Source organism: Bos mutus, chromosome 24, assembly GCF_027580195.1.
Source record: "Bos mutus isolate GX-2022 chromosome 24, NWIPB_WYAK_1.1, whole genome shotgun sequence".
NCBI lineage: Eukaryota > Metazoa > Chordata > Mammalia > Artiodactyla > Bovidae > Bos > Bos mutus.
The window spans coordinates 20,270,592-20,298,498 of record NC_091640.1 but is presented as its reverse complement, the minus strand read 5'-3'; the positions used below and the strand labels follow the sequence as shown (position 1 = coordinate 20,298,498).

Genomic DNA, 27,907 nt, shown 5'->3' with positions numbered 1-27,907 from the left:
ATATATTTGTGTGTATGTACGTATTTAATGATGGAAGCCCTTATTTTTCACCATGCATTTACGTTTGCTCTAAAACAATATATCCTTTTCTTTCTACTAGATATCCTATAAAATCTAGGATATCTAATCTCTAAATTTTACCCACTAAGTTAATACTGAGAATTTATGAAATGCAACCAGCATTCTCTGCTTTGAAATGTGAGGTATCAATCAGGGAAAAAAATTTATCTGATTGACCATTACGTGAGCCTTAATTAATTCTCTTTGGGTTAGAAACTTTACTGCCTTCACCTTGTCTTTCATATTAGTGTGAAAGTACTCTTTCCTGGAGTACCTGGAAGAACACTGAGGGTATATAAAACCATAAAGTAAATCTCTTTCTCGAACATTAGTTTTACTAAAAAGTAAAGAATAGATGAACGTGGGGAAACTTTATTAAAACAGAAAAGATTGTTTTATTGAGTAAAATAAAAAAATATTTAGGGATGTTTAAGGTAAAACATAAGGCTTCAAGTAAATTCAGGCCTTTTGGCTTGGTTTTCAGCCCAACCATGCAACTCCTAAGTGTATGAATTCTCTGTTCTTGTTAGATAAAAAGAGAACAATTTGTGAATGTTATTGAGAAATACTCTGGGACATTAAACAAATGTTGAAATGGTGATTTCTTACTTTATGAACAGACTATTGTCCTTCTTGTAAATAATTAACAAACCAACACTGGGAATATCCTCTTGTCCAGAGCTTTAACTTCCTATCCTATAGTCAAATATTTCCCTTTGTTGTGTGTATTTAGATTCTTGTTTTGTTAACTAGCTTATTGCTATACTCTAAATTAGATAGAAGATTAGGTATTTTTATGTTACTTTGTGGTCTGAGAATGCTTTGATAAAAAATGTAGGTCATGATACCAGATAATTTCTCATGTATACACCTCATGGGAAATATTGAACATAAACAGGAAGACATATTTCAAAGTGGATATAAAATCTTGAGTTTGTTTTATTGGCAAGCTCTCAGCATTTAAGACTGTATTAATATAATTGCTCTTATTAACTATGCTAATAGGCCACAGAGAAGCCATGCATATCTTTAGATAGGCCTATAGAAGTGTTGCCTTTTGTGTTTAACACAGCTTGTTAATTTTATAGCCTTCCAGAACATAATAATCACTAATGGGTAGTCTGATCATAGTGATAAGAGAAAAGATTTTATTTTTTTAAAAAAGCTCTGTTTGAATAGTGTAGCAACAAAATTTTCAAACATCTCTGGAAACTAAATTTAGAAAAGAGTGGTTTTTCTAGATAGAGTACTTTAAGTTTTGGGGAAAGCTCATCATAGCATTATGGAATATATGTACAGTCATTTTTTTCCCTTAATGATCCCTATAGTTTTCATGGATTTTCTTTACGTTCAACAAAGGGAGTAAGTAAATGCTGAGGTAGATGTTCTGACCTAGCAGGCTCTAGACATACTTTGTGAATTTACTTTGATGTTGGGTCAATGCAATAGTGGACTTTTTTGTTACTGTTTTTATGACCTTGAAGCCTTGCTTTCTTGAAGAAACAAATCTGTGGTCATTCCTCATATTTCTATGGCTTTTATGAATGATTGAAATGACAGTGGGCTATTGTGAGGTTCCTTTTGGATATCTCATAACTGGGTAAAGTTACTGTGATAATTTTTTCCTATATTAAGTATTTGGCTAATATTTTTTAATAAGCAAATGAAAATAAATGTTCTCTTACCTACTTACAGACATTGTAAAAAGATGGTAACAAGAGAGGCAGGTAACCTGAAACCAGAGTATAAATCCTCTATGTATATATGTAGTTGCTCTTTGTTTAGTTTTCTGGATTCCTTGTAATTGTATCAGTGCTAGAGATTATCCTCTTAGAAAGAAGGTCCTGAGTCCCATTCATGAGCCTAGTACTGTGCTACATGTAAATTATAGGAGTTGGGAAATGATTTGAATGTCATGATAAGCAAGAGAAGATAAGCCTTTTTTTAAAAAAACATTGTATGCCACGCACTTTAACACAAATGAATTCAAAGATGCAGTCAACTCTTGAACATTCAAAATTCTAATTTTCATTCTGTTATCTCATTGATCTTATCACCATCTAGCAACAAAAGAAAGGCTGTGGAGTCCATGTTATTCAGAAACTGTTCTGTTAGAATACAGGTGTGGGAGGAAATAAATTTAGATGCTCAGAGAAAAGATATGGATTCCCTGTGGATTTCACTTACACATATCCCAGTGAGATCTTATAGGGTAAAATATGTTGTACTCTTTTTGGAGAATTAATTGCCAGTAACAGAAATTCAGAACCAACATTTCTGTTCACAGAGTACCATAAAAATTTCGATTGTCCTTTGTTAAGGTAAGTTTTAATGTTGTTATTGTTTAGGTGTTTTTTTTTTTTTTTTTAAGTTGGGATGCTTTTCAGAATTAAGCATTAAAGATACATATTTTTGGTCAGTGTTTTTAACTTCATAATCCTTTTTGAACTAAGAATCAATGTGCATACCTTTTTTAATGTCAATTCCATTTAAAAATTCCAGTCCAGTCATTTATATGCTACTGAGGATTCCAGGGTGTAAGTACCAGGAAAAAGTAAAATTGCCCATGCATGTTTAGTGAAATATTTAAGTGAGATTTATATATATATATATATGTTTGTTTTGTTGTTAGAATTTAAATAGAAGTATGGGAAAAAATCTAAATCAATATAAATTGTGCCAGTTTGATAATGAAGAGGTGAAATATTTGTAATAGATACTTTTCTGTCGTGGATCATAATTGGGAACCCATAAGGTATAGGACTTTCTGTATTTAAGACAATTCTGACCATTGCAAAAATTCTTAATGTAAAAATCACATACACGTTTTATTACAAAGGCATTGAAGAGTCCCTTCTGAAAGGTTAATTTGAGAAGAAATTTTAAAGATATAAAGTATCCCCGAAAAAACCAACATACTTCTGGAAGAAATCTAGTTTTGGTAAACCACAGCTGTAGGCACCTATTTTATTTTATTCTCATGGGCATTTCGTTTCTTTCAGAGTAAGTGAGGAAAAGGAAGTGACAGAAGAAAGACTCAAAGCTGAGCAGGAATCATTTGAGAAGAAGATCAGGCAGTTGGAAGAACAGAATGAATTGATCATCAAAGAAAGGGAAGATATCCTTTTTGAAAGTCCTCTTTTTTAACGTTCAGAAAGTTTGACTGTTTCATGAAGAAAATGTAAACTCCAGAGAAATAATTGTTCTAATTTATAACCTAGTGTAAATCTGCATGGGCTGCCATTTCGAGGTAATCGGAACGACACTTAGCAGCATGTGCCGTGGCTCCCTTGGTGCTTGGTGCAGCCGTCCAGCTGTTCCCACTGCTGCTGCTGCACAGTGGCGCACATACTTGTCAACTCAGAGAGACAGGAAGAAACTCGGGCATTAAAATGTAGTGTTGGAACTTTATTAAATTCTGTTCCGCTACTGTAATTGAGCCCAAAACATCTTTGTCTTTGGTATTCTTTCTGGCTAAAGCTTTGACAATTCTAAGGCATTCTACTCTAATATCATTAAAAAAAATCCGTTGTAGCTTATAGATGTTGTAATTGATAGATATTTATACTGTAGCGTAATACCACCAAACTGTTTTCATGGAAGAGAAACTATTGGGTGTAGAATTAGAGGGGTGTGTGTGTGTGTGTGAGTATAAATATGTATGCTGGTGTTATTCATGAGAAAATAAAGTAAAAACTGAAGTTTTAACTCAAGGATTGTACTTTAAGGGATATATGAGTTGAAATAAGTGTATTGCTGAAATTGTTTTGACTGGGTAGAATTGCTTATCTTTGGGGTGTTTTGTACTGACATTTTCAAAAAAGAGAAGTGATTGTCCCTAAAGTTAGGATCCTGGATCTGCCAGGGTATGTGAATTCCTGAAGGAACCATTGTTCTTATTGTCAGTATCGTAATTTATGTGACTTTTAATAATTATTTTGAAGATACTTTGAGTGTCAAAAAATGATCACATATTGACAGTAACTATACCTTTGAGAAAACAAAGCAAAGAGAAGCATAAAGATAAATTAATTCACTGGGGGAAAATGCACAAAAAGTAACTATTAAAATTGAGATCTGAACTTGCATTTTTCAAACAGCGGGAATGTGTGATTGCAGATTAATATAATCAGAATTCTCCAATTTGATTTGTGGAGTAGGACATTTGTTAGTTTTATGGGCCCCCAAGTTCAAAGGAGTACTTTTCCAATTATATTTGTTCTTTAGCACTTGAATAATCTTGAGCCTTCTCTTTTCTTTCCTTTCATTGATTCTATTGCCCTGGGTTGTCAACTCTCAGGCAGTCCCCCTTTGGTGATTTTCATCTTGATGCTTTTTTCTCTTGATTGAAACAGCACTGTTTAGTCAGAATTTACAACTATGCTCAGCCAGTGTTAGTCTTTCACTTTGCAGAAGGAGTAGTGGCTCAGGACCCTAGCACTTTCAAGAAAAGGTAGACCAGGAGTGCTTTTATGTGTAACGCAAGCTTGCTTTATAGGTCTGTTACTTTGCACGTAACAGTTCTGAAGATAAGTGGCCGCTGGCATTGCTGTAGTGGCTTAAAGTTTTCAGTGATGGGTCTATAGAGTTCTCTTAGTTTCTTCTAATGATTGTGGGATTCCAGGTTCCAGGATGGTTGCTCCAATTTCAGTTATTATGTTTCCATTAAGGCAGAAAAAAAGAGGAAGGAAGCCATTCTGGTAGTTATGACTCCCTGTTCGTTTTTAGAACACATGCAGTTTTTGTCAGGGCATTTCCCTCCACGCTGCCACCCAGCAGTCTTTCATGAGATATTTATTGTCCTGAACTTTATCATGTGGACATGCTAATCTGCAGGGGAGGCTGAGAAATTGAGCATTCAGCTTGTCCAATTTATACAGTGGGAGGCAGCAGGGAAGGGGGTTGGAAATGAAGTCAGCCTTCAACTCTGGTAGCAGAAGTAGGGGAGATTGAAATCACTTTTTGTATACGGAGGAGGTGTTGATACCTTGATCTTCCTGGGAAGAAAAAAAAAATGTATTGTGTACAGTGGAACTGGGGCTGAGAAATAAGATGAGAGATGAAAGAGGTTGCAGACAATTTAGAAAGCCTGGCTACAGTTAGAATGGGACCTTGTTTATCTGGTGCTAGCCTAACAAAAAAAAAAATGTGTGGCTATATGGTAAAGCACAGTTTAACTTTGGTGGACTATTACAATTAGCACTCTCTGGGTCAAGATTAATTGTATATAGTATCGAAGCAGTTGACATTCAGCATGATTATGGACAGAATAATTTCTTTTGTCAGGCTGAATATTAAGATACATCGGACACGACTGAGCGACTTCACTTTCACTTTTCCCTTGCATGCATCGGAGAAGGAAATGGCAACCCACTCCAATGTTCTTACCTGGAGAATCCCAGGGACGGGGGAGCCTGGTGGGCTGCCGTCTGTGGGGTCGCACAGAGTCGGACACGACTGAAGCAACTTAGCAGCAGCAGCAGCAGCAGCAGGTGATTGTAGTGACACAGTATTTCCTTTTTTCTTAGCACATAGGTCAACCCACTGCCATGGAACAAATCTGTCCAATGCCAGCTCAGTGCAGCCGCACACGTTCCCTTGTGTATCTTCCGTGGCTGTTCTTGCACTGCAGCTGCAAGTGGTGCAGTTGCAATAAAGATTGTGGCCTGAAATATTTACTGTCTGACCCTTTACAGAAAAGTTTGCTTACTCTGATCTAAATTGTAAAATTAAAAAGTAAAGGAAAATACAAAGACTTAGACATGAATCATAGTTAGACCTATTTTGATATAAAAAGATTTGACTTGAGTTTTATTATTGTGAGTGAAGATTGGAGTAAATGTTAGACCATGTTCAAAAATTAAAATAGTTTAATTAGTGTAATTGGTTTAAGATTTTTTTAAGTCACCTAAAGATAAGTGGTATTTGTGGAACTTGTCAAAGAAAAGAGAAAGGAAGATATGATTAAAAAACAGTGAGATCCATGTCTTTTTTCCCAAGTGGATTGCTCAGGTGTGAATCTCCTTTACCAGTATAAACCTGTCAAAGGTTAATATAGGTGATTTTACTGTACATAAAACTCTGTAAAACTTAGAGACATAAAACAAGGATATAATTTAAAACAATATAATTTTAACTACAGATACATTTACCTATCATACATGAATGATTCAAGCTCACATACATGAAATGAGATAATTTCAAATTATTTAAAGCCTGTTTCTGCATGAGAAACTATATGGATTCTGATTTTTGGCATTTTAATGATGTGTTATCCTAATTTATGGGGTTCTTTTGTTATAAAAGTCCTAATAATAGGATTTATTGATTAATTATATGAAACCAGACCAGTCCCTTAGTAGAAAAGAGTGACGATATTTTACATGTTTGCATTTGGATCAAACTTTTCAAGGATTTGTTCTTATGCTAATTAGAGAATTTATTAGTAAAACATAAACACTCTTAGTAGTTTTCAGTCTTTGAACAAAGAAAACTTGTTTCCTGAGAAATTAGCTATGTAAATGAATGTGCCATTTACAAGGTCTAGCAATCTGATGAACCTAGTAGATTTTTCCCTAACTAAATGTGTATGAATGGGGAGGTAAATCTGAAAAGGACAGAATAATATGTCCAATAGGAATAATTCTGAAACATGTTAGCATGTAATAGTGTAAGACACAGAGGATGTAGCCATTATAAAAGTTGATTAATATTTGAGCTGATTGTAATTCCAGAATATATGTCTCAGCTCAGGATGGTATCAAAAGCTTACAGAAGGAAAGTAAAGTCTGATGTTTGCTGACTTCCCTCTTAACTGACAGAGCAAGGGAAGTGACAGACAAGAAAGCACAATGGGCTTTAGAGTCAAAATTGTTTTAGTACTGATGAGCTGTCTGACCTTGGGAAAGCTACTGAACTTTTCTGAGTGTTTTTTCATCTATAATATATGGATACCCAATAATGCCTTTTTTTGCAGGCTTGTTGAAATTTGGTAGGTTCTTTATGTGTGTAAAGAATCTAGCAGTGTTTCTTACTTTGGAATACTGAAACACAGATAGCAATTCTCCTTATTACTATGATTAATTTAGATGAGGAATGAGTTGACTAGCTCCTCTGTTTCTCAACTCTTCCTTTCTTCTGTGGGGTTTTGATGGTTTTCATTAGGTTAAGCAGATGCTTAGGCTGCTTAGAGGCCCAGTAGGAGAGTAAAAGGACTTCCCTGGTGGCTCAGAGAGTAAACAGTCTGCCTGCAATGCAGGAGACCTGGGTTTAGTCCCTGGGTCAGGAAGATCCCCTGGAGAAGGTAATGGCTACCCACTTTCGTATTTTTGCCTGAAGAACTCCATGGACAGAGGAGCCTGGTGGGCTACAGTCCATGGGGTCACAGAAACTCAGACACAACTGAGCGACTAACACTTTGGCTTTTTCATGAGAGTGAAATAGATGTGCTTTGTCTTCTGCTTCTATGAAGGAGGAAATCTTTCTGTCTCATTTACACTAGTTGGGTGCTTATCAAGGGAAACAGGTTTTACTTTCCTCTCCCAGAAATCAGACTGACAGAAATGTTTGTTTTCTTTTCTTTCTGATCTGTTCCATTATCTCTCTGACTGAGACTTAGTCAATTGAAGAGGTTTAGAGGTGCTTAGAGTTTAGATCCTTGAGCCCACTGTATCAGAGGTCATTTTAGAAACCTTGCTCTGGGAAAAAAGAGTTTTAAAGGAACCAGCCTTAACCTTTCTGAGGAATGTTTTTAGAATGAGTCAAAGGTCTTAGTATATCTGTGCTGAAATTAGGCTAGAGAAAACTCAAAAGAATTTCATCTAATTATATAAAAAGGAATCATTTGTTTGAATAACAGTAATATATAAGAGGTATTCAAAGCTTTCTATTTAACTGTATACATCTCTGCTACATGAGCCAGACTACCACGATCTGATAGACTTTTGCTGAGAATAACAACCATTCTTATAGGAAGTTCTATCACAGATCTGGGTGCAGTGGTCTTGGGTGGGTAGGCAGGGTAGGATAATAAATAGAAATAAGTTTCATGAGGAAGGAAATAAACTTCAAAAGAAAGGGTTAGTCTTCTTTTCTAATTAAAATTTCTGATCCTTCATAAGAAAAGTCAGGAGATTCTCCAGTCTTAGAAACAGTTTGGGGAGAATTAAAAATAAAAACTTAGTGAAGATGCCTATAGGCAGAGGAGAGGGTATTTTGGTGCCTGGCAGTGTGGTTGTGACATATGAATATAGCAAAGTATGTTGCCAGACACCTTATCAGCTTTGATGAATCTTGGCCTTTTGAATAAATATTGTGTTTTTTTTTAATGTTTACAAATTGAATTATGGTGATAGGATATATTTGGTGTACTTAGATAAAGTCAGTTAATTCCATTTAGCAAGCCCTAGACAATATTGCTTTACTAATCTAATAACTATCTCTAATACTGTGTAAGTTGTACTTTGGGGGGCTGTTTTATTTGCTCTGTGATGCTGTACAACTTTAGCAGGTTTTGAACCATTATTATTGTATATTATCAGGATAATATTGTCATTGTAAATCATAACAGATTAAATAACCCTTTACCATTGTGTTAAGAAGAAATAAGCATGCTTAAAGAAAGAACTAATTATTACTAGTATTACTGTTGCCTGAGCTGTTCTTGAATATTATTTTGTTCTTTTAAAAATACTTAGATATTAATGCTAACTGAAGGGGGGAGAAATTGCTGATAAATGTTTGCAGAAAATAAAAAACTATATCAAATTTTATCCATATACTTCATTTCAATAACCCTTTAGAGTTTAAGTTACTCTGTGGTAGTGAGTTTTATTTACATATTACTTTTCTGGACTCATCCAAGATGAAAGTAAAAAGAAGGACTCCTGCTCTGGTCCCCTAAATAATGCACTTTTCTCACATGAAAATTCTTGAGGCTATCACACATATAATATTAAACTCATTGTCTGGAATCTAGTTTATAAGTCCATTAAAAGCAGAAAATTAGAAGTAGGGAAAAAAGCTACAGTAAGGATATTGAAGCTGACAGAGTTAGCTATTAAAACTATTAAAAACCATATAAAAACTGAAAATGTACAGCAATCTAGAACTTCTCCCCACCTAGATGTATCTCAAGACCATCCTGTATGAAATGCAGCACACTGCTTAACTTTCGTAATTCTGTTATGAATTTGATGCCTGATTCTGAGGCATCAAAATAATGGCAAATTGTTTTTATCCCATTACCTTTTTTATGTACATCTAGTACTTCTATTAGTAAGATGTCTTACATTTGTGTATGGGCTTCCCTGGTGGAAGCCCATAGAGGGTAAAGGATCTGCCCACAATGTGGGAGACCCAGGTTTGATTCCCGGGTCGGGATGATCCCCTGGAGAAGGAAATGGAGTGGCAACCCACTCCAGTATGGCAACTCTTGCCTGAAAAATCCCATGGACAGAGAAGCCTGGCAGGCTACAGTCCAATGGGTCATAAAGAACTCGACACAACTGAGCGACTTCACTTTCACTTTTCTATTTACAGACTACTGAAACTTATACTTTTTAATCTTCACAATAACCTGGTTAAGATAGGTGAATCTGATGCTCTTTTCCTTATTTTTACAGATAAAGATACAGCCCATTGCAGGGTTAAGAGTAAAATCTTAATGACAGGAAATATCTTTACATCCAATTATTTCTGCAACAGTAAGCAATGCAAATATCAGTAGGCCTTACTTTTCTAGCCTGCTTTATAGTTAAAGCAAATTTTTATTTAAAAAATTGTAATATATTTTACAGTGCTTTTTATCCAAAGTTGGTTTTAAAAAATGGGGGAGGGGGGTTGGCGGAGTACTTACTAGAGTGTAACCTAATTATTCAGAAATCCAGATACGTGAGATGTTCCTGAGATTCACTTGTATTTTGGCTTTTCTATTCAGTCACCAAATCTTTATCATTTCCCCTCTGAAATATTACTCTTAACCCACTGTCTTTTAAAAAAAAATTTTGTTAGGGTAGAATTGATATGCAGATTGTGTTAGTTTCAGGTGTATAACAAATCGAATCTGTTATCCACTCTTTTTTAGCTTGTTTTCCTATATAGGCCATTATAGAGTACTGAGTTGAGTTCCCTGTGGTATATAGTAGCTCCCTAGTAGTTATCTGTTTTCTTAGATATAAATTTATTTGGCTGCATCAGGTCTTAATTGCGGCAAGTGGGATATTGGTTGCATCATGTGGGATCTTTTGTTGCAGGTGCACAGACTCTAGCTGTGGTGCAGGGGCTGAGCAGTTGCAGTGCAAAGGCTCTCCAGGTGTGGCACGTGGGCTCTAGAGCACACTGGCTCAGCAGTTGCAGCACAAGGGTTCAGCCGCTCTGCAGCATGTGGGGTTCTAGCTCGCTGACTGGGAATTGAGCCTGCATCCCCTGTGTTGCAAGGCAGATTCTTAACCACTGGACCACCAGGGAAGTCCCCGTTGTCTGTACATAGCAGTGTGTATATGTCAGTGCCAGTCTTCCAGTTTATCCCTACCCCATCCCCCAACCTCACCCCATAGCCATAGGTTTGTTTTTTACATCTGTAACTCTATTTTTGTTTTGTAGATAAGTTCATTTCTAGCCTTTTTTAAGATTCTGCATATAAGCAATATCATGTGATATTTGTTTGACTTCACACAGTATGAGAATTTCTAGGTTCATCCATGATGCTGCAACTGGCATTATTTTGTTCTTTTTATAGCTGAGTAATATTATATTGTATATGTGGATAAAGAAGGTATGATTGTCTTTTGCGGTTTTCACTGACACATAACTACATTCTTGTGAAGTATCCTTTTGCCCATCTCCATTATCTTCTGCTGTCCTTTGATTGACTTCATTTCATCACTGTTGCCAGATTAATCTTTCTTAAGGACTGCTTTTATTACATCACTTGGCTTTTTAATAACTTGTCTTGGCTTCTTATGGCCTAAAGTATCAAATGTGTATTCTTAATTTTGACATTTAAGCCCTCTGTTTCTGATGCCATGTAATATATGTGACCTTCAATTTGATGACTCTCTTGTGTAGTGCCTACATACTAGATAGGAAAAGCTCACTGTTTTGGTTTTTTTTTCCCCTGCTTACTGAAGTTTGTTTCCATTTCTTTGTCATTGTTCCTTTTGCTAGTTTTCTTTGAGACTTCAGGACTTTTTTTCTGAAAAATTTTTAGCAGTATTTGACTCTTAGACCTCTTTAACTGTTCATAGCTATGCCAACAGCCCTAACTTATGCATCTTATGGCTCCTTGGGCATCTGTGGTATTCTTTCAGCAGTACTGGATTTTGAATAAGAACGTTGACGTCAGTCTTGGACCAACTACTTTATCCCTTTCTGACTCTACTGCAGTCACTGAGTGCAGGAGCATTTCAATTTCATTTTAGAAGAATAAGCTAATTTGCAGTTGCTTTAGACTTTAGTAGTAGAGAAAGTGAAGGCCGTGAAGAAAAGAAGATACTGTCTAGCCAAAGGGGATCTATATTTGAAAAAATGTTTTTTGGTTTGTTTTAAGGCTGGAAAAGAATGTGAAGTATATTTGTATGTTGAAACAAATGTGCTAGGAAATGATTAAGATCTGCTTTCCATCTCATAGTACCTTTTCTGATTTTTAGTTTTTTTTTTTCTATGAAAATGAAACAAGTCTTAAAGAAATCTTGATAAATTTATCTGTTAAGCTTATATGCTGTGGAGTACTGAAATATGAGATTGTGCTTTTCAGCCACTTGCCCTCTATTTTGGGCTTATCAAGGTTCATTTGTTTATGTATGTTTGTATTTGTTATTTTTGTATTTGCTATGGACTGATTTGTGTCCCTCTAAAAATACATATGTTGAAGCCCTAACCCCCTGATGTAGCCATCTGGAGATGGGTTTTTAGGGGGTGATTAAGGGCTTCTCTGGTGGCTCAGATGGTAAAGAATTAGCCTGCAATGCAGGAAACCAAGGTTCGATCCTTGAGTTGAGATGATCCCCTTGAAGGAGGGCATAGCAAGCCACTCTAGTATTCTTGGCTGAAGAATTCCATCAACAGAGGAGCCTGGTGAGTTACAGTCCATGGACTTGCAAAGAGTCGAACACTGCTGAGTTACTAACACTTCTCTAAGGTTAAATGATGTCTGTATGAATGGGGCTGTAATCCAGTAGGACTCTAGCCTTATAAGAAGGAAGGGGATCTCTCTCCCTCCCTTCTTCCCATACCCTACATGTGAGGACACAGTGGCCATCTGAAAACCAGAAGGGAGCTGTCACCAGAAACCAAATCCTATGGGACCTTGATTGGATTTTCTAGCCTTTAGAATGATGAGAAAATAAATTTCACCCAGTCTGTGGTATTTTGTCATGGCAGATTTAGATAGTATTTAATATGTCCTTAGTTCTTCAGTATTTTTATTCTATGTATATGTTGAAAAATCCTTTTGGTGTGTCGTTGAAGAGTACACTAAATTTCTAAATAATTAGTATGTTTTCAGATGTCGTTCTCTGGTAATTTTCTCTTATTTTGGGGGCTTCCCTGGTGGCTCAGATGGTAAAGAATCTACCTGCAATGCGGCAGACCCGGGTCCAGTCTCTTGTTGGGGAAGATCCCCTGGAGAAAGAAATGGCAGCCTACTCCAGTATTCTTGCCTGGAGAATTCCATGGAGTGTACTGTAGGCTGCCAGGCAGGCTACAGTCCATGCAGTTGCAGAGAGTCAGACATAACTAGTTCTTTGGTATTTTTATTCTGTGTATATATCAAAAAAAACCCTTTTGGTGTATCTGTAGAAGGGTACACTCAATTTCTAAATAATTGGTATGTTTTCAGATACCATTCTCTGATAATTTTCTCTTATTTTTAATCTCCTGGTTGGGTATTAATGCACTTTGAACAGTAATTTTTAAAATATTATTTTGTATTTTTTAATGAGATTTGCTTTTAAAGAGTTTTCGACCTTACTGTTTGAGATCCTTTTAATATCTGTGGTGTAACATTTTGTAATAAAAACAGCTGTACTTTCCAGGTTTGGTTTTGATAGTGTTTTGATTTCTTTGACTTGCTGAAGGCCCTAGATATGAAGCCTGAGCCCCTCCACAGAGCGATTTCTGTGTTGCTTTGTAGCGAGTGACACTGGAGTTCAAATAGATGTGCTTTGGGGCTTCTAAAGTAGCCTGAGTGGCTAAAGTATTCACTTGTTTTTGATGACCATGTGTAAATAAGCTAAGCAGACTGAAATTCAGAAATACTGGTTTTCTACATTTCTGTTTAATTTTTTTTAGTATTAGTTCTGTACTGGATAAATGATACTAAATCTGTTTGGCATAATTTAAAATTACTTTGGGAAGTTTCACCAGTTCTTTCATGAAGAAATAGGGTTTCTATAAATCAATTGCATAATAATTATTGTTGGGGAGAGTTCATTATTTCCTTTAGCCTTTTACATTACTCATCTTCTTTAAAGGACTGTTCTAACGTACTTTCTTCGGCTAAATCCTTTTGCCATACCACATCTTGTAATTGCTTTAGATTTGAAGAATATGATGAATGGCTTTATTATTAACCAATAGCAAATTTGTCTTAGTGTTCTTAACCTCAGTGTGACCTTCACTTTTGAATAGTTAAATGATTAAATGATTCAGATGGTACTATTCTCACCTCCAGTAGAGACTTACACAATAGCATTTCCATTTTTAGTTTTATTGTTATGCCCAAGATTTTACATTCCCAGTGCTTTAATTGTTCAGATGTAGTAAATCTAGTTATGGTATAGTCATGTAATGATAAAAAAATTAACTGAATATCTGAAATCGATCTCCTTATAGATAAGATGGTAAGGATTGTCAATTTCTCCTGATTTCATTATGTTTTGTTAATAGAGAAATCTCAGGCTATTCAGCTGTTTTCCTGAATGCTCAGGCTGGTGAAAAATGGAGAAAGAATCCTTCCTATCAAAAGTCTTACACAGTCCTTGAATTTCTAAATAAATATGACCTAGAAAATGCAAATATCTAAAGAGAATACTGATTTATCTTCCAGTTGGTGTTCTAGTTGGTCAGTTTTTCAAATAATAGTTATAATGTGTGTGTCATTTTTTGGCCATACCTTTAAAAGACCTTTATCTACACAAAGGCCATTAAACCAGGGAAAATGGCAACAGGCGAAGGAGAATATAAGAAAGAGATGAAACCAGTAGAAAAGAAGGTTAGAAAGAAATAATAGGGATTATCCTAATGAGAAATTTGCACTAGAGAAAGTTTGACAGTTGAGAAGAGAGCCTAGCGATATGCTGATAGAAGTGAACAGTTATTAGTTGAGTGCCGGGAAAAGCTGCCAAATATCTACCTCTGTCTCACATAATAACCCCAAGGCATCAGTGTGCCAGTTGAAAGCGCAGGGAGTAGTTTAACACTCTAGAGGCAAAGGGAATAAGAGGAAGTTTAAGTGTGATGGTAGGTGTAATCATTTAGAGATAGCACAGCCTTTATAAGTATCTTCTTAACATAGTGTTATACAGTAATGTGAGATGGCTATTAAGTGAAAAATCTATGTGAAAAATGCTTTTGTAAACTTCTATCCAGTTAATTAGAAATTGGGTGTCTCAAATATGAGTTATCTAAGTATGTGACATAACAAAAACACTAGTATTTTGGAAAGAACACCAAAATCATGAAATCATGATTTCATTTTGCCTTTAAACTAGATATATGACCTTGGATAAACTAACCTCTGCAAGTCTGAATTTTATCATATTTAATGTGTTAATAATATCTGAACTGTTTACCAAAAAAGGTGATCAAGACTATGAAAATTCTATAAAAATTTAAAGTCTACAAAAATATTATCTCACTCTGAAAAGTTTTATAACATACAAATTAATATGAAGATATATATGATTATTTTATTCTTTATTTTATTCCCTCACACATTTAAAAATGTTATCATTTCAAGCATTCTGTGAATTTTATTAAGCCTCTTTTTGTACCAAAGCAAATAGTATTATGATTCTTTTTCAAGTTATATTGAAAATATATAAAAATATATTTTACTTCATATTTTATTTTTTATTGAACTAATATTGATTTGTAGCATTATATGTTTTATATTTGCAACATTATATTTCTGCTTCTGTATATGTTACAGTGTGCTCATCACCAAAAGTTTATTTTCCATTCATCACCATACAGTTGATCCCCTTTGCCTGTTTTACCTTTCCTTTCCAGGAACCAGTACTCTTATTCTCTGTATCTACATGTCTGTTTTTTTGTTTAGTTTGGTTTGTTCATTGATTTTATTCTTTATTGGTTTTTTATGTTCCACATATAAGTAACATCACATGGTATTTTCCTTTCCCTATCTGATTTATTTCACTTATATATATATACATATATATATATATTTCATATTGTCTTTATCTAGTCATTTGTTAATGGATACTAGGTTGTTTCCATATCTTGGCTATTGTAAATAATGCTGAAATGAACCTAAGGGTGTAGGTATCTTTTTTGAATTAGTGTTTTCATATTCTTTGGATAAATAGCCAGAAGTGGACTACCTGGATCATATATGAGGAATCTCCGTACTATCTTCCATAGTGGCTATACCAATTTATGTTTCCACTAACAGTTTATGAAAGTTCTCTTTTTTTTTCCACATCCTTCCAACACTTGTTATTTGATTTTGTTCAGCTGCTAAGTCATGTCTGACTCTTGGCGACCCCATGGACTATAGCACACTAGGCTTCCTTGTCCGTCACTATCTCCTGGAGTTTGCTCAAACTCATGTCCATTGAGTCAGTGATGCCGTACAAATCTCATCCTGATGAAAGGTTGTTGCTGAGCTGTGAAAGTCACTGGGATTCTTGGGCTCCGGAAGAGAAGAATTCAGTCTGGGGCCAGTGACATTTGATCACTCAGTGCTTTTGTGTAATAAAGTTTTATTAAAGTATAAAAGAGATAGAGAAAACTTCTGACACAGACATGAGAAGGGGGCAGAAAGAGCGCCCCCTGCTAGTCTTTAGCCAGATGTTATATAGCTACAAGCAGCCTGGTAATTAGAGAAAGGAAATGTCTCAAAACTCAGAGACTGGCACCAGGCCTCTCACCCACAACATGCATTTTGGGATAACATTGGCACAAGGTGGGTTGTCCTGGGCCATAAAATGATTAACATGAATCTTGAAGAAAGGTAGGTTTCCAAGCAAATACATAGTCTCATTAACATAACTTAAGAGAACTTTTGTATGAGCAAAACATACTGGTTTGTCAAGTCACTTCTAAGTCTTAAGCAAACCAACTTGAAGACAAAATCTAGGGTAAATACATAGTTTATTAACATAGCTTAAGAAAAACATTTCCATAAGAAAAATGCATTGGTTGGCTCAAGGTTCAAGAAGAGTTCAGGTGAAACCAGGTGTCCTTATGGCAACACAGAATTGTAAAAGAAACCTCTTTTTAAATGTGTGTAGAGAAGGGGGAAAAAATCGAACACTTGTAGTTTGTTTCCTCCTGCTGCTTAAGAGAGAGAAAAGATGTCTGACACTTGCAGCCTATTTCCTCCCTTGGGAGATCCCTGCCCTTCCTGCCTGTTACCCTCTCACTGTGTGCCCTCTTCTCCTCCTGCCCTCAATATTTCCCTGCTTTAGGTAATGAGGACATTTTGGTAATGTTGATTCTTCCAGTCCAGGAGCATGAAATATCAGTTTCTTCCAATAATGTCTTATAATTTTCAGTGTGCAAATCATTCACCTCCTTGATAAATTTATTCCTAAGTATTTTATTATGTTTTTGCAATTATAAATGTGGTTGTTCTCTTAAGTTTTCTTTCAGTAGCTCGTTGTTGGCATTTAGAAATACAGTAGATTTATGTATATTGCTTTTGTGATCCTGCAACTTTACTGTATTCATTTATTATTTCTAATAGTTTTGTTGAAGTCTTTAGATTTTCTATATATAAAGTCATTTCATCTGTAAATAGTGACAGTTTAACCTCTTCCCTTCCAGCTTGGACGGCTTTTCTTTCTTGCCTAATTGCTCTGGCTAGGACTGCAAATAATATGTTGAATAGGAGTGGTGAAAGTGAACATTCTTGCCTTATTTCTTATCTTAGAGGAAATGCTTTCAGCTTTTCATCATTGAGTATGATGGACTTGTTATATATGGCCTTTATTATATTGAGATGCATCCCTCTATATCTAGTTTATTGAGTTTTTATTGTAAATATGTGTTCAGTTCAGTTCAGTTCAGTTGCTCAGTTGTATCCGACTCTTTGCGACCCCATGAATCGCAGCACGCCAGGCCTCCCTGTCCATCACCAACTCCCAGAGTTCACTCAGACTCACGTCCATCGAGTCAGTGATGCCATCCAGCCATCTCATCCTCTGTCGTCCTCTTCTCCTCCTGCCCCCAATCCCTCCCAGCATTAGGATCTTTTCCAGTGAGTTAACTCTTCGCACGAGGTGGCCAAAGTACTGGAGTTTCAGCTTTAGCACCATTCTTTCCAAAGAAATCCCAGGGCTGATCTCCTTTAGAATGGACTGGTTGGATCTCCTTGCAGTCCAAGGGACTCTCAAGAGTCTTCTCCAACACCACAGTTCAAAAGCATCAATTCTTCAGTGCTCAGCCTTCTTCACAGTCCAACTCTCACATCCATACATGACCACAGCAAAAACCATAGCCTTGACTAGACGGACCTTTGTTGGCAAAGTAATGTCTCTGCTTTTGAATATGCTATCTAGGTTGGTCATAACTTTCCATCCAAGGAGTAAGCGTATTTTAATTTCAAGACTACAGTCACCATCTGCAGTGATTTTGGAGCCCCCCAAAAAATAAAGTCTGACACTGTTTCTACTGTTTTCCCATCTATTTCCCATGAAGTGATAGGACCGGATGCCATGATCTTTGTTTTCTGAATGTTGAGCTTTAAGCCAACTTTTTCACTCTCCTCTTTCACTTTCATCAAGAGACTTTTGAGTTCCTCTTCACTTTCTGTCATAAGGGTGGTGTCATCTGCATATCTGAGGTTATTGATATTTCTCCCGGCAATCTTGATTCCAGCTTGTGCTTCTTCCAGTCCAGCGTTTCTCATGATGTACTCTGCATATAAGTTAAATAAGCAGGGTGATAATACACAGCCTTGACATACTCCTTTTCCTATTTGAAACCAGTCTGTTGTTCCATGTCCAGTTCTAACTGTTGCTTCCTGTCCTGCATACAGGTTTGTCAAGAGGCAGGTCGGGTGGTCTGGTATTCCCATCTCTTTCAGAATTTTCCACAGTTTATTGTGATCCACACAGTCAAAGGCTTTGGCATAGTCAATAAAGCAGAAATAGATGTTTTTCTGAAACTCTCTTGCTTTTTCCATGATCCAGCGGATGTTGGCAATTTGATCTCTGGTTCCTCTGCCTTTTGTAAATCCAGCTTGAACATCAGGAAGTTCACGGTTCACGTATTGCTGAAGCCTGGCTTGGAGAATTTTGAGCATTACTTTACTAGCATGTGAGATGAGTGCAATTGTGCGGTAGTTTGAGCATTCTTTGGCATTACCTTTCTTTGGGATTGGAATGAAAACTGACCTTTTCCAGTCCTGTGGCCACTGCTGAGTTTTCCAAATTTGCTGGCATATTGAGTGCAGCACTTTCACAGCATCATCTTTCAGGATTTGAAGTAGCTCAACTGGAATTCCATCACCTCCACTAGCTTTGTTCGTAGTGATGCTTTCTAAGGCCCACTTGACTTCACATTCCAGGATGTCTGGCTCTAGATGAGTGATCACACCATCGTGATTATCTGGGTCATGAAGATCTTTTTTGTACAGTTCTTCTGTGTATTCTTGCCATCTCTTCTTAATATCTTCTGCTTCTGTTAGGTCCATACCATTTCTGTACTTTATCGAGCCCATCTTTGCATGAAATGTCCCCTTTGTATCTCTGATTTTCTTGAAGAGATCTCTAGTCTTTCCCATTCTGTTGTTTTCCTCTATTTCTTTGCATTGATCGCTGAGGAAGGCTTTCTTATCTCTTCTTGCTATTCTTTGGAACTCTGCATTCAGATGCTTGTATCTTTCCTTTTCTCCTTTGCTTTTTGCTTCTCTTCTTTTCATAGCTATTTGTAAGGCCTCCCCAGACAGCCATTTTGCTTTTTTGCATTTCTTTTCCATGGGGATGGTCTTGATCCCTGTCTCCTATACAATGTCACGAACCTCATTCCATAGTTCATCAGGCACTCTATCAGATCTAGGCCCTTAAATCTATTTCTCACTTCCACTGTATAATCATAAGGGATTTGATTTAGGTTATACCTGAATGGTCTAGTGGTTTTCCCTACTTTCTTCAATTTAAGTCTGAATTTGGCAATAAGGAGTTCGTGATCTGAGCCACAGTCAGCTCCTGGTCTTGTTTTTGTTGACTGTACCATTATATCTACTACTGTGGGCAGGAATCCCTCAGAAGAAATGGAGTAGCCATCATGGTCAACAAAAGAGTCCGAAATGCAGTACTTGGATGCAGTCTCAAAAATGACAGAATGATCTCTGTTCGTTTCCAAGGCAAACCATTCAATATCACAGTAATCCAAGTCTATGCCCCAACCAGTAACGCTGAAGAAGCTGAAGTTGAACGGTTCTATGAAGACCTACAAGACCTTTTAGAACTAACACCCAAAAAAGATTTCCTTTTCATTATAGGGGACTGGAATGCAAAAGTAGGAAGTCAAGAAACACCTGGAGTAACGGGCAATTTTGGTCTTGGAATACAGAATGAAGCAGGGCAAAGACTAATAGAGTTTTGCCAAGAAAATGCACTGGTCATAGCAAACACCCTCTTCCAACAACACAAGAGAAGACTCTACACATGGACATCACCAGATGGTCAACACTGAAATCAGATTGATTATGTTCTTTGCAGCCAAAGATGGAGAAGCTCTATACAGTCAACAAAAACAAGACCAGGTGCTGACTGTGGCTCAGGTCATAAACTCCTTATTGCTAAATTCAGACTTGAAGAAAGTAGGGAAAACCACTAGACCATTCAGGTATAACCTAAATCAAATCCCTTATGATTATACAGTGGAAGTGAGAAATAGATTTAAGGGCCTAGATCTGATAGAGTGCCTGATGAACTATGGAATGAGGTCATGACATTGTACAGGAGACAGGGATCAAGACCATCCCCATGGAAAAGAAATGCAAAAAAGCAAAATGGCTGTTAGATATTGTCAAATATTTTTCCTGCATCTATTGTGATAATCATATGGTTTTTATCCTTTGTTTTGTTAATGTGGTGTGTCACTTTGATTTGTGGGTGTTGAACCATCCTTTTGTCCTTGGAATGAATCTCACTTTATCATGGTGCATGATCTTTTTGATTTGTTGTTGAATTCAGTTCACTAATAGTTTGTTGAGCTTTTTCGCATCTATGGTCATCAGATTAGTGGCCTGTAATTTTCTTTTTTGTGTTGTCTCTGTCTGGTTTTGGTATCAGAGTAATGTCAGCCTCATAAGATGAGTTAAGAAGTATTCTCTTCTTATCAATTTTTTTCCTCTGGGAATAGTTCAAGAAGAATAGGTACTAAGTCTTTGAATGTTTGATAGAATTCATCTGTGAAGGACTGGACTTTTTTGGCATGGGGACCTTTTTGGTTACTCTTTCAGTCCCTACTAGTGATTGATCTATTCAGATTTTCTATTTCTTCATTTTTCAGTCTTTGCAAGGTTGTATGATTCTGAGAATTTATGCATCTCTTCTGGGTCATTCAGTTTGTTGATGTGTGCTGCTGCTGCTGCTAAGTTGCTTCAGTCGTGTCCGACTCTGCGACCCCAGAGATGGCAGCCCACCAGGCTCCCCTGTCCCTGGGATTCTCCAGGCAAGAACACTGGAGTGGGTTGCCATTTCCTTCTCCAATGCATGAAAATGAAAAGTGAAAGTGAAGTCGCTCAGTCGTGTCCGACTCCTAGCGACCCCATGGATTGCAGTCTACCAGGCTCCTCCGTCCATGGGATTTTCCAGGCAAGAGTACTGGAGTGGGCTGCCGTTGCCTTCTCCATTGTTGATGTGTAGCTGTCCATAATATTATCTTATAATCTGTTGTATTTCTGTGGTGTCTACTGTTGGTTTTCTTCTTTGGCTTCTGATTTTAAGGGCCTTCACTCTCTTTTTCTCAGTTTAGTGTAGCTAACAGGTTTGTCAGTTTTGTTTATATTCTCAAAGAACCAGCTTGCTTCATTGATCTTTTCTATTGTCTATTTAGTCCCTGCTTCATTTATATTGTTGTAGCCACACGTTCCAGGAAACAAACTCACTCAGAAGGACAATGCAGATAGCGGAGTGCAGTTTATTACACCAGCGGGCCCAAGGCAGAGCTTCCTCTTAGCCAAGGACCCCGACCAGCATTTGTGAAAATCTTTTATACCCCATGTGTACGTGTCTGAACCCACCACCCCAAATTCCTTGAGACTTACATAAACCAAGGAAAATACAATGCCAATAACCCCATTATTCATGTGCTATGTGCTCATGTGCTCAAACAGTCAAACAATTAGCCAATCAATAAACCCGAGGTTACACTCCGATAGATACAGAAAAATTTATGGCCTCTCTGGAGGAAGGGGTGATTAGTGTATGTTTTCTCTTAGGCGATGAGTAACCTAGATACGATCTTCAAGGTTCCCCTGTCTGGAGGTGGTCTTATCCTTCTGTTGTTGTTTTCATAGGCACTAAACATATTCACCCACTCCAGTGTTCTTGCCTGGAGAATTCCAGGGACAGGGAGCCTGGTGGGCTGCCGTCTGTGGGGTCGCACAGAGTCGGACACGACTGAAGCAACTTAGCAGCAGCAGCAGCAGCAAACATATTCAAAAGCAGAGACATTACTTTGCCAACAAAGGTTCGTCTAGTCAAGGCTATGGTTTTTCCTGTGGTCATGTATGGATGTGAGAGTTGGACTGTGAAGAAGGCTGAGCGCCGAAGAATTGATGCTTTGAACTGTGGTGTTGGAGAAGACTCTTGAGAGTCCCTTGCACTGCAAGGAGATCCAACCAGTCCATTCTGAAGGAGATCAGCCCTGGGATTTCTTTGGAAAGAATGATGCTAAAGCTGAAACTCCAGTACTTTGGCCACCTCATGCGAAGAGTTGACTCACTGGAAAAGATCCTAATGCTGGGAGGGATTGGGGGCAGGAGGAGAAGGGGACGACAGAGGATGAGATGGCTGGATGGCATCACTGACTCGATGGACGTGAGTCTGAGTGAACTCCGGGAGTTGGTGATGGACAGGGAGGTCTGGTGTGCTGCGATTCATGGGGTCGCAAAGAGTCAGACACGACTGAGCGACTGATCTGATCTGAAACACAGAGTTCAGAGTCCATTGGAAATGTGGCCAAGCATGATCAGCATGAACAGGCCTAAGATGGAGTCCAGGCCCTATGAATTCCTTCTTCAATATCTGCCCTGATATTTATTATTTTCTTCCTTCTATTAACTTTGAGCTTCAGTTTTTTTCTTCCTTTCCTGGTTTCTTTAGATGTGAGCTTAGATTGTCTAGTTGAGATTTTTCTTATTTCTTGAAGTGGACCTGTATCACTATAAATTTCCCTCTTAGTACCACTTTTACTGTAGCTCATAGATTTCGATGTGTCATATTTTCATTTTTGCTTGTCTCCAGGTAATGTTTTGTTTCTCCTTTGATTACTTCATTGATTCGATAGTTGTTCAGTAGCATGTTATTCAATCCCCACATGTTTGTGATTTCTCTAGTTTTATTCTAGTAGCTGATTTCTAGTTTCATTCCATTGTGAACAAGAAATATGCTTCATATAATTCCAGTCTTATTAAATTTATTAAGGCATGTTTTTGTCCTAGTATATAGTATATCCTTGAGAAAGTTCCATGTGTACTTGAGAGGAATTGTCTTCTGCTACATTTGAATGGAATGCTCTGTTCTATAGAATCCATCTAGTCTAGTGTTTCATTTAAGGCCCGGGTTTCCTTGTTGACTTTCTGTTTGGATGATCTATCCGTGGAGGTGAGCGGGTTGTTACAGTCCCCTACTATTATTGTGTTGCGGTCAGTTTTTCCCTTTAGATTTGGTAATAATTGTTTTATCACTCAATGTTTTCTCAATGAATTGGCCCCATTGTTACTATACACTGTCCACTTTTTGTGTCTTATTACCATTTTTGACTTGAATTCTATTTTGCTAATGTGAGTATGGCTACACTTGCTTCCTTTGGCTGCTGTTTGCTTGGAATATCATCTTCCCTTCCTTCATTTTTAGCCTCTGTTTGTCTTTAGAACTGACATGTATCTCCTGGAGGCATCATAGAGTTGGGTCTTGTTTTTAAATCTGTTGAGCCACTCTATGTCTTTTGATTGGTGAATTCAATTCATTTCCATTTAGGGTGAGTTTTGATGGATGAGGACTTAATACTGCCTCTTTATCTTTTGTTTAATGGTTGTTCTGTATCTCCATTGTTTCTTTTCCCTTGTATTTCTGTCTGCCAGTTTGGTTTGGTGATTTTCTACATTTTTTTTTTTTAGTTTCCTCTTTTTCTATACTTGTGCCTGTATGTATATGTTTTATGATTGACCTGAAGTTTGTATAATATGTCTCATGTTTAAAATAGTCCTTTTTCTGCTGATAGCATCTTGTCTTTATTTACCTATGGAAGTTCCATTCTTTTCCACTTTTATGTTTTTGTTGTCTTAAATTATCCCTTTTTATGTTGTGAGTTTGTTACCAAATGGAGATAGCTATAGTCATTCTTTTACTTTCTTTTTTTTGCTTTAATTTTCATACTTTAATAAAATCTTTAAAATCTATTCTGATAGTTTCAATTTTCAGGTTCCGTTTATCACCTTGTTCAACATTTTATGTATTTTTCCTATTTTGTTTCTGCTAGAAGAGCTCCTGTCAACATCTCTTGTAAGACAGGTCTAGTGTTGATGACCTCCTTCAGCTCCTTCTGTCTGGCAGAGTCTTTATTTCTCCTTCATATCTGAATGACAGTTTTGCTGAATCTTGGGTGACAAGTTTTATCTTGCAGTATTTTGAGAGTGTCATTTGTTCCCTCCTGGCCCATAGGATTTCTGCTAAGAAATCTGCTGATAGCCTAATGGGGGTTTCCTTGTAGGTTATCATCCTTTTTTTCCTGGCTTCCTTTTAAATTCTTTGTCATTGACTTTTGACAAGTTTAATATTACCTCTCTAGTATAAGATCTCTTTGCATTGAGGTAATTAGGTGTTTTCTTGGCTTCATGGACTTGTATGTCCATTTTCTTTCCCAAGTCTGGGAAGTTCTCAGCTTAATTTCTTTAAATAAACTCTCCTCCCTTCCCCTTCTCTTCTTCTGGGATACTCACTTATCCTAATATTGCCCTTCCTGCTAAATGAACAGCTCTGTAGGATTTCCTTATTTATTTTTTTAAGTCTTATTTCTCTTTCCTTTTCCATTTGTATCATTTCTGTATTTCTATCTTCCAGCTCACTGATTCTCTCTTTTATATAGTTTGCTCTGTTTCTGGTGCTTTCTGATAACATTCTTAATCTTGTTTTGGTGTTCTTCAGCTTAAGAATTTGTTTGATTGATTCTTGTTTGATTCTTTTTTATAGTTTCAATCTCTTTGGTAAAGTATTCTCTTATTAATTAGTTGTTAATTAATTAGAGCTCATTAAGCTGCCTTTCTGAGTTTTCTTGTTGAACTTATCCATGACAGCTATTTTGAACTCTGTCAATTAGATCTTATCATTCCGTAACTTCAAGTTTGGTTTTTGGAGAATTGGCACTTTCTTTTTGTGGTATGGTGTTACTGTGGTTCTTCGTGTCGCTTGAATTGTTCCTCTGCCTTCTCATTTAAATTAAATGACAAGTTAGGAGTTAGTTTCCTTTCCTTTGTTTTCTGGTAGGTGGCACTGTCACACAAGCTTTTGGTTTCTCTACCTCCACTGCCTTTATATTTGAGAGTGAGTGGCAATTTCCAGCCTCCACCATCTCTGTAAGAGATGTGGCTCCTTGCCTTCATTATTGCTTCTTGTGCCACCAGGGTTGTTGCTGCCTTGCTTCTTCCAGAGCCACTGTCATCCGTCAGAATGGTGGGCTCTTGGCTTGAGTGATGTGACAGGCTCTGCTGTGGGGTGAGGGGTGCATTAATGAGGCACTTGGGGTTGTGCCATGTTTGTGGTTGTAAAGCTTGTGAATTCCACCATTGTAGATGAGGGGAAAGAGGCTGGAGTCATGGGCATCTCAACACTGGAGGGGCAGGGTCCCAGGCCCCACTTCCACTGCTGCCCAGTTACCTGCAGCCACGGGCACTGGTGCAGTTTGGAGGCCACAGTCGTGTGCACCGCCTTCCCCACTGGTTCTGGGTTCTCTGTACCTGTGGGCCTTGCTGCCATAGTCAGAGGGCCAGGATTGCAGCATCTCTGCTGTTCCCTTGGTTCTGCCTGCTCTGTGCGCTTCAGCTCACCCACCTTTTGATGCCCAGATGTACAGAGTTATCCAACATCCTGTTCTGTTGGGCAGAGGCACCTTTGTTGAGTTGTGGATGTTTACTGGTTGTAGAATAAAGTGGGGAAACAAAGGTAGTTTTTCTTTCTACCATGCTTCTGAAATCATTCTATTTAATAAAGCTTTCAAAAATTGCCTTTTATTTCAAATGCTGTCTTCTACTTGAAGTTTTTGTTGTTGTTGTTGTCTACCTTTAGAGTTCTTGTTCAAATCTCTGTAACCCAGAGTAGCTAGGTTTCTAGTTTTTGAAGAGTATAGTTTTTGAAGCAAAATATTTTTTGATCATATGGGTGAGCATGCTTTAAAATTTTCAAAGCAGTTTTAAGGAACCTTGTTGCTAAGAGAAATCAGGTAGGAATTGCTTAAGAAATCTCATGTTCTGTCACGGTGTAGAAGAGATCGCAAGGAAAGTAGTGTAGAAACAAAGCTGAAAAGGCTAGCATTGGATGGACATATTTAAGGATGTTTTATGAATCTGTGTCATGATTAATCTTCCTTGTATATAACAAGAAACATCAAGTTAACAGTAACCAAAACAAGGTATATGTTTGTTTATTTTTCATGTAAAAGACATCCGAGTTTTGGCAATTTGAGGTAGATATGATGACTCCATAAATTTGGGGGGAGCTAGATTTTTTTATCTTGGCATTCTAAGTTTCAGCCATTGTGTGCACATTCTAGTCACAGGATGGAGTGCTATTAATAATTTTGAAAAGTTTGTTCTCAATTTAGTCTTAATTTCAGTTTTCAGTGTTGGATTTGGAAATACAGCTGGTTTCTGTATATTGGCTTTATATCTTTGACCTTGCTGAATTCTGATTTGTTAATAGTTGTCTTATAGATTTCTTTGGATTTTATATGCAAACAGTTATGTCACCTGTAAATGAAAGCGATTAATTCTTTTTGGCTACTCTGTCTGCCCTTTATTTCTTTTTCTTGCATTACTGCAGCACCCCCAGCTAGATACTGAATAGAAGTGATGAGTGAGAACATCCTGGTCTTGTTCCACATCTTAGTGGGAAATATTAATACATCCTTAAGATTGATTTAGCTATAAATAGCTATAGTATTTTAATAGATGCTATTTATCATACTGAGGAGTTTCCATTTTATGTCTAGTTTCCTAAAGTTTATTTTTTTTCATTTTTAAGTTGTGAATGGATATTGATAATTCATAGCACTTGACATTTTATTACACATTTATTTACTGTCTGTTTCCCTCATGGGAAATCATTTTTGTCTTGTGCACTATTGTACATTGAAAATTTTATATAATACTTAGTACTCTGTATGTACTCAAAAAAATACTTGTTACATAAACAAATTGTTAAACATCTGTGAGTTACTTGATCAGACTGAAAAGTTGTACTTTACTGTCAAAACTGCATGATCATAGCACTCTACTGCCACCTGGTGATAGTGTATCTAAATTGCAGTAAAAGCTTGGGAGGTGAATAAACATGAGAACTGAAACTGCACATGATGGACTGATGTGACAGTTACAATTTCAAATAAATAAATATTCATTATGTATAACAGTACTGTGTCTGAGATTTAGCAAATATTTTTCACGTTTGGTAGGTGTTAAAGTATTTTCTTGGAGAAGGAAATGGCAACCCACTCCATTGTTCTTGCCTGGAGAATCCCAGGGACGGGGGAGTCTGGTGGGCTGCTGTCTATGGGGTTGCACAGAGTTGGACACGACTGAAGCAACTTAGCAGCAAAGTATTTTCTCTTTTTCTGGATGCTAGGAAAGGATGAAGGATCAGCTTAATTACTTACGTTAAAGACACAGAATAAACTGTGAAAGTTGACACAAATAGGGTAAGAGCAAAGGCATTTCTGTATTTGCATTCATGCTCTGTCAGCATTCCTTTGCTCTTACATGTTAGCCAACCTGAATTTTAAACAACAGGGATTTTCCAGCTTCTTAATCTCTTGGACTAAATATTTAATATATTGCAAAAAAATCCACCTAATGGCCAAGAAGGAAACTTTAGGCTTGTTCTTAAATATCCAACCCAACTAATTCTGTAGAATTTACAGAATTCACTGAGATGTAAATGTAGAACAGAGTGGGATTTATCTCTTTTATTATGTGGCATCTTGGGATGAAACTGTCTATCCTTTATACAGTATGATTGACCAATGTGTATTTTCTCTCCTTAGCCTCCCTTCAAAAAGAAGAACTATGTGCCACATATATTTTGATACATTTTTAAATGCAGTTCAAATATTAAAACTTTCTTATTGATGTTAAATGGTCAGTTTTGTAAAATACTGCTATTTTTGCATAAAGGTTAGCCCTTTTTACGATCAGAATACCCTAGGGTGATAGTTT

At 37.0% G+C, this 27,907-nt stretch overlaps 1 protein-coding gene across 5 annotated transcripts in view; it reads left to right on the top strand.

Annotated features, from left to right (window-relative positions):
* KIAA1328 (KIAA1328 ortholog) overlaps positions 1-27,907 on the top strand; it is a 416,288-nt gene that overhangs the window by 59,107 nt on the left and 329,274 nt on the right. For all 5 annotated transcript variants that reach the window (XM_070361544.1, XM_070361543.1, XM_070361547.1 and 2 more), the window contains exon 5: positions 3,063-3,178. In XM_070361544.1, the coding sequence (XP_070217645.1) occupies positions 3,063-3,178 (116 nt within the window). The remainder of the gene's footprint in view (positions 1-3,062; positions 3,179-27,907) is intronic.